This window comes from Orycteropus afer, unplaced genomic scaffold, assembly GCF_000298275.1.
Source record: "Orycteropus afer afer isolate SDZICR_OR568_19922 unplaced genomic scaffold, OryAfe1.0 scaffold00003, whole genome shotgun sequence".
NCBI lineage: Eukaryota > Metazoa > Chordata > Mammalia > Tubulidentata > Orycteropodidae > Orycteropus > Orycteropus afer.
Genome location: NW_006921590.1, coordinates 25,490,414 through 25,498,478, shown reverse-complemented (window position 1 = coordinate 25,498,478; position 8,065 = coordinate 25,490,414). Strand labels below are relative to the sequence as shown.

The 8,065-nt window shown below is 36.7% G+C and overlaps 1 protein-coding gene across 1 annotated transcript in view; it reads right to left on the bottom strand.

Annotated features, from left to right (window-relative positions):
- ATP2C1 (ATPase secretory pathway Ca2+ transporting 1) overlaps positions 1–8,065 on the bottom strand; it is a 249,252-nt gene that overhangs the window by 43,201 nt on the left and 197,986 nt on the right. The window contains exons 14-16 of the mRNA XM_007936854.2: positions 5,475–5,570; positions 5,299–5,388; positions 3,242–3,346 (exon numbers count right to left, since the gene is read on the bottom strand). Of these exons, the coding sequence (XP_007935045.1) occupies positions 3,242–3,346; positions 5,299–5,388; positions 5,475–5,570 (291 nt within the window). The remainder of the gene's footprint in view (positions 1–3,241; positions 3,347–5,298; positions 5,389–5,474; positions 5,571–8,065) is intronic.

Sequence of the window (8,065 nt, the reverse complement as noted above, 5' to 3'; positions counted from 1 at the left end):
TAACATGGATCAACTTGGAGGACATTATGCTGAACGAAAGAAGTCAGTCACAGAAGGACAATTATTATATTAGTCTGTTATCGTAAAAGTCAAGGAGAAGTTTACATATGGAAGGAAATTTTCTTTGTTGGTTACCAGGGGTGAGAGGGGAAGGGAGGGAACACTCTTAGACAGGTAGAGAGAAGTATTGATTTGGGTGAAGAGAAGGGCCATGTACCAAATGTGAGTGATCAACATGTTGGCATTGAGGAAGATGAAGACATAGAGAGATACATGGGAGGTACAGATAACAAAGATGAACCCTTTTGCACATACAGTACTGCATTGCCCGTGAAGGCAATCACAGTTATATGGGTGGATAGATGGGTGGACAGGCTGAATTATTAGGTATGTCTATGCAGCAGGGAGTGTATCCAAGATGATGTACAGGGCTGGCAGACAATGGTTCTACAAGTGTATTTGTATGCTCTGTAAGAATTCCCAGGGTTATAGTGGAGCTGACAAGGGACAAGGTTGTAGTCACTTCTTGATCACAGACAGCCACCCAGAGGGACCAAGTAGTTGAACCTTTGGGCTCAGGACCACAGTCACAGGGGACATCAAGCTCAATTGGCTTAACACACTACACAAAACATTGTTCCACCTCCTACTTTGGTAAGTAGCGACTGGGATCTTAACTTGCAAGTAGCCATCTAGATGCAACGATAGATCTCTCCTCATCCAGAGCAAAGAACAATGAAGAAAACCAAAGATTTATGGAAACAATTATTCCTCACGACTGGTACACCATGCGATCCTTAGCCTATACGACTATGAGACCAGAAGAACTAGATGGTGCTCGGCTACTACTGTCAATCACTTGGAGGGGGATCTATGTATGAGATCCTGTATAGAGAGGGAGAACAATGTGGAACAAAATTCAAAATCATTTGGGAAAAAAAAAAGGGAAGGGACCAGGTTTTCTGCTCTGATAGAGCCTGGTGGAATTACTGAGACTATGGTCCCTAGCTGCCCTCAGATCTGGAATTGAACCCACACCTGTGGCTTCCAGCCAAACAAAAGACAGGCATACGAGTTAAACATGTACCTGAGGTAGATACAGTCCTTGGAGAGAACAATCATGGGAGAAAGAAGGGCTGTTTATGCACAAGGAGACAGCTCAGGTGGCAGGAATGCGTGGATGGGTGGATACAGGGAAGCGGCAACTACCAGTAAGAAGTGGGAAGGGAGCCGCTGCATTGGGGTAAATTGTAGTCAATGTTATGACACAACATGAGTGTGAACTGCTGTATGGAAAGTGAATTTGCTCTGCAAACTATCACCCAAATCACAATTAAAAAAAAAAAAAAAAAGTTTCAGAGCTTGAAGAATGTATTCAACGCCACTGAATTATACATGTAGAAATTGTTGAATTAATATATGTTCTGCTATGTATATTCTCAACAACAAGAAATAAAATAAATTAAAAAGAAAAAAAACATCATTTAGTGTTTGGCTTAGGTATGGAAAAAAAAAAAAGATAAAATCTCTGATATTCTACATGGGTGAAGGAGGACAAACAGCCTGGTCTCAAGAGCTACAAAGGGCTCTTGGGCGAGGTCTAACGGTTCCTTACTCGGAATGTCAACCTATCCTCCTGTTTTTAGCTTTGTATTTTTGTCGCCGCCTTGAGCCTTTCCATACTACGTCCTTAAGAGCTTGTATCTTTTATACCTGGTTGCCATTTTGGTGGACTCCAGTGAGAGTAGAGAGCAATGTATACATACCATTAAGAGAGTCCTCTAACAACAGACTATTTGAACCACTGCAGTTATTTTCAAATTCTTACATTTGCCATAGCTGTACTTTGTTATCTGTGTCAGGCTGACCTCTTCTAGATTCTGAGTTACACCAATGGTTTTGGTTTTGTTTGTTTGCTTTGATTTTTAAGAGGTTCTCTTCAGGCCAACCAATAAGAAGAATCATACAAACATTTCCAAAGTTATGCCCTGCTACCTACCACCCTCTCCTTTCTCACTCCCACAACTGTTATCTTCTAAATGCAACTCTGGTGAGGTTAGAGTCAAAATTGCTGAAAAGCAGTATCATTAAACATCACATGAACCACATTATTTTGGCATATCATGTGATGGTTTATAAAATGTATTAAAACAGATCCTCCAAATAAACTCTTATATATATTCTTGCTATATTATTATATAGTCAAGAAACATCAGCTGAAAATTATCTAACTCTAAGGTAATTTTTGAAAGAAAGCCTTACATTACAAGGTTTAAAATAACAGACATTTCATTTTTATAGTTTTGTTTTTTATTGTTTCCCTTACAAGAAGTTTGTAAAAGTTCCTCTAGAAAGCTTAAACTGAAATTTTTTCCACCTCACAAACAGTTTCCTGACAAACTTCTATTTACAGGTTCAATAGTATCGGCCAAGTTTATCTTTCTTTTAAAGCCAGTATTTGCTACTTATTATGAATGAGGTGTCCTCTCATTCAACCTTGCCTACAGAGGTGTAATTGGTTTCAAAATGTCTGTTCTAAGGTAAAAATACAATCAATCATTTATCCTTATTAAAGGAAATGTAAAGATATCAAATATGTATCTTTTAAGGGCAAAGTAATCTTTAGTATCAAGTGGTAATAACAACTATGAGTGACAGAATTACACACTGAAAATAAATGAAACTTCTTTTTATACTAACGTAAGAAACCTCCTAAACACCTGAGAATAAAGTGAGACTGCAGTATCAAAGGCCTGTCATTTTGCCAATTAGTAAACTGGGTCAATTAGCATGAGTTACACATTTGGAACCATTTTTCCACAAAATAATGTGGTTTTGTTTGTTCTACAGATAAGACATTATTCAGTAAAAGAACACTGGTTGAGGACATACAGTCAGCAGAGACCTACAATGAATATCATCAAGATTAAAAAACATTTCGAGAGAACCTGATATCATAAGCTCTAAGTAACTGACACGAGGCTCTATCTAACTCACTGGAGTGAAGAACTTTGGCTCATACAGCAAAACTGGATGTATCTATGTATGGATTCTATAAGGAGTGAATATCAAATAGAACATGAGGAATAGCAAAGGATAATGGGATTGTTAACTATACATACTTTAAAGCAACAGATCTCTTTTCTACTCAATGACTATTTAATTCTAAAAGTAGGATAATAAATGAAAAATCATCTAAGATGAACAAGATATAATAAGCATTCTTTAAACAGAAAGATACCTGCTGTGTTCGGTGTACACACTTAACAGCCATCCACTTTTGCTCAGAGCTAAAAGGATATTCAGCTTTTCTGATATAGTCCTCTTGAAGTCCATCAAGACCCATCTATATGACATACACAAAAAAGTTAATTATCAACAAGACTTTTTTTTCCCTTTAACAAAGAACAAGATTCCTAATTCTTAGCTAGACTGGATAGAGATACTTACTTTTCAAATAATGGTGATATAATAGTAACGTTCCAGCTATACACACTGTATTTCTTTGAACAGCAGCATGCATTTTTAAACAGAGAGCTGGGTGTGTAAATACAGTCCAAGCCAAAGAAACAGCAAGTTACCTGGACTGTATATAGGCCAAACTTTCAACAATGACTATATTAGTATCTCTTCTGAATCAAATTCTGGAAAAAGTCAGGATACAAATAAAGGTGCCTGATCAACTCTAAGCATGTATTTCTATAATCAATAATAAAAGTTTAAAATCCAACCCTTCACTTCTTAGGAACTCAAATCTGCCTCACATATGGCTACCATCCTAGTCCCTTATCCCCTACCACTTGAGACTCTATAATCTAGGTGCTATCCCTCCCCAAACTCTTTTGCATCTTCTTCCAAATAGCCTAAAATACATACTCTAAAATTACTGAAAAACCTGTAATTCACTGCTTTATGTTGTCTACCAAATCATGTTCCGATGCTTCCTGGCATTTCAAAGTCCTCCAGATACCCATTCTACGCAGCCTACGAGGTCCCTGAGTCCAATAAAGAGGCAATTTTACACTCTTCACTTCTTAAGGGACCTAATATCCTGTTATGCATAAAAAGGATATATTTACTGGTTCATCTTCTAAATGTCTTTTAAAATGCTATAGGATGATCCTACTTTGGTGAGTGGTGACTGGAGTCTTAAAAGCTTGCAAGTGCCCATTTTAGATACAATTGTTCCCTCCTTGTCCGTGGCAAAGAACAATGAAGAAAATCAAAGACGTGTGGAAACAATTAGTCCAAGGGACTAGGAGACCATGCAAACCTTAACCTACATAACCTCAAGACTCAATACAACTAGATTGTGCCCAGCTACTACTGTGAACCACTCCAAAGGGACCAAATAGGAGACCCACCAGCCACTCCTCGGAAGGAAGATCAGGCAACCTACTTCCGTAGTGATACTGCCTTGGAAACCCAAGGAGGGGTCGCTATGAGTCAGGTCCAACTGATGGCACATAACAACAACAACAACAAGAGGATGGAGTGGGAGAAAAATGGAGAACAAAACCCAAAATCATAAAAAAAAAAAAAAAAAAAAGAAAAGGCCAGGCTTACTGGTCTCACAGAGACTGGTGAAACTCTGGAGACTATGGCCCCTAATCACCCTTCAGGCCTGGAACTGAACTTACTCCCATGGCTTCTAGCTAGACAATGGACAGGCATATAAGGTGAACATTTACACAAGGCAGGTAATCAACCATGGGAGAACAGATGGCAGCATTTGCACAGGGAGATAGTTCAGAGAGCAGGAACACACAGGAAAGAAGGAAACAGGGAAAAGGTAACCACAGGGAGGAAGTGGGAAGAAAGCTATTACATTATGTGTATTGCAATCAATGTCATGAAACAAAATAGGTATGAGCTGGTGAATGGAAAATGAATTTCCTTGGCAAGGAATCTTTGGGGCATCTTTACTTATCCTTGCCCAACCCTTTCCACAGCTCAGTGGTAGTTTAAAAAAAAAAAAAAAAAAGCGACAGGATGGTATTTTAGTTAAAATGAGTCCAAATGATAAAGAAATGCAGCTTTCTGTTGAGGAAATACATTATAAAGATCAAATTAATTTTACTTAATTAAATATGGTATAACTTACAATTCTATATTGGATCTCATTTTAAGCAATTACTGCTTCTAAAAACAGAACAGTTTTTTTTTTTTTTGATGGGAGTTGAGAGATTAGAGTTTTTTAGATTTATAATTAAATCAACTGCAGGACTTAGGACCATCTTTTGAGGGTAATATCTCACAGGTCAAAGAAGAGATATCATATACTTCACAAGAACATACCTTCATTGCAAGAGCAATTAAGGCTCCTTCTGTTGGCTTCCCCATTAGAGTGTTGTTTCTAATTACAGCATCATTACACACACAGCCTGCCTATGAGAAATAAACAATCTATGAATCATCACTGGGTCCTAAGTCATTATGAAGAAAATAGTGGCACTGAAGAAGAAAATATGTACCTCCACAATTCTGCTAACAGCTGGGTTATAGAATCCATGAACAACATCACCATCAACGATCACTTCCCCAAACTGATTATAACCTACTCCAGTAACCTAAGAAGTATAAAATGAAATCAGTAAAGTAACAATACTTACGAAAGCCAAAAACCATGATGAGTTGTGTTAATTTCATTTTCTATAGCCTAACACTGTTAAGATGTACACCTAGAAGAGCATTTCATTTGCCTGTTGTTGTTGTTGTTATGTGCGGTCAAGTCAGACCCGACTCATAGCGACCCCTCCTTGGGAGTTTGTCCAGAAGAGATTTAATAGTTACAAGAATATAAATTCTAATTTTCACCACAATAACGAATCTATATAAATAGATATTAGGTGGTTTTCTACTTACAATACACTACAAAAAAGATACATAAACCATGAAAATCTCTATTTACAAATAAATGAGCTTAATTTTAGATAACTTTATGTTTATATAGCATACTGCAGTTTGTAAAGAACTCAAATCCATTTCCACATCTAACACTCAACGTAAGCCTGTAATGTAACAATTCTCATTTTTATAAGTACTCAGATTCAAAGGTATTACATAATTTATCCTAGCATTACAAACTACTTTAACACAGAATATTAACTTAAAAAACCAGGACTTGGTGAATTCAGAGAGAAGAGGGAGATCAAATACTTAGTCTGTGTGGCTAACCAAATGAGCCAAACAAAAGTTAAATTTCCCTATAAAAAAAGACCATTCAGAAAGAAAAGTATTAACAAATGGTATATACTTGACATATAAAATAATGGACTTAAAAAGAGATATTAATATCCTACCTCCAGACTTATAACACATAAATACATACAATCAACCCCAATGACCTCTTTGGTTCACCCAGAAGGGACACATTCACTAACATAACATTAGTTACCCTTGGCCAGATCTAACACTACTTTAAATGTCAACAGACTCATTTTAAGATCTATATATAATGGAACTAAATAAACGCAAGTACAACGTCACTCAATTTGTTTAATATTTATTTTGCTTAGCTCATTATCTGTAATTACATTTTAAAACACTGTACCCATCAAAAGTGATATTAATGAGCATTCCAACCACAACGTCACTCAATTTGTTTAATATTTATTTTGCTTAGTTCATTACCTGTAATTACATTTTAAAACACTGTACCCATCATAAGTGATATTAATGAGCATTCCAACCAGAAATATTGCAAAGACGAGGTGGGACAGCAAGAACGTCGTATATGAAGAAGCAAATGGTCATTAAAAAGACAAGAAAGGAAGAAAAGACCAAAATGGATGTCAGAAGAGACCCTGAAACTTGCTCTTGCAACAGAGACCTGCGAAAGGGAATGGAAGAAAATGATGAAATAAAATAGCTAAACGGAAGATTTTAAAGGGCAACTTGAGAAGACAAAGTATTATAATGAAATGAGCAAAGATCAGGAGTTGGAAAACAAAAAGGAAGAACACATTCAGCATGTCTCAAGCAGAAGAATTCAAAGAAAATATTCAAGCCTCAAGCTGCAATCCTGAAAGAAGCTATTGGCAAAATACTCAACAATACAAGAATCATCAAAAGAAGATGAAAGGAAAACACACAGCTATTGTACCAAAAAGAACTACGAAACATTCAGTCATTTCAGGAGACAGCATATGATCGAAAACCAGTGGTGCTGAAGGAAGTATTCAAGATGGATAGAAGGCACTAAAGAAAAACAAGGCTCCAGGAATTGATGGAACACCCACCGAGATGTTTCAACCAACAGATGCCACACTGGAAGCATTCACTCATTTATGCCTGGAAATTTAGAAGATAGTTACTTGGCCAAGTGACTGAAAAAGATTTATATTTGTGCCCATTCCAAAGAAAGGTGGTTCAACAGAATGTGGAAATTATAAAACCATATCATTAATATCACACACAAATAAAATTACCTGCGTTTTATTGACTATGCAGTGGCATTTGACTGTGCATCATGACAAATTCCTGAAGAACAGGAATTCCAGAACACTTAATTATGCTCATGAGGAACCTGTACATAGATCAAGAGGGAGTCGTTTCAACAGAACAAGGGAATACTGCATTGTTTAAAATCAGGAAAGGTGTGCATCAGGGTTGTATCTTTCACCATACTGACTCAATCTGTATGCTAAGGAAATGATCTGAAAAGCTGTACTATATATAGAAGAATGTGCCATCAGGATTGGAGGAAGACTCATTTACAACCTACCATATGCAGATGACACAACTTTGCTTGCTAAAAGTGAAGGTAATTTGAAGCACTTACTGATGAAGATCAAAGACTACATCCTTCAGAAAGGATTATACCTCAACTTCATGTTGTTTCCTTTTGAAAACAAAATCCTCACAACTGGACCAATAAGCAATATCACAAGAAACAGAGAAAAGACTGCAGGTATCAGGGATTTTATTTTACTTGGGTCCATAATCAATGCCCATGGAAGCAGCCATCAAGAAACTAGCTCATGTTTTTCATTGCACAAACTGGCTGCAAAAGACCTCTTTAAAATGTTTAAGAGCAAAGATCTCACTTAAAAAAAAAAAAAAA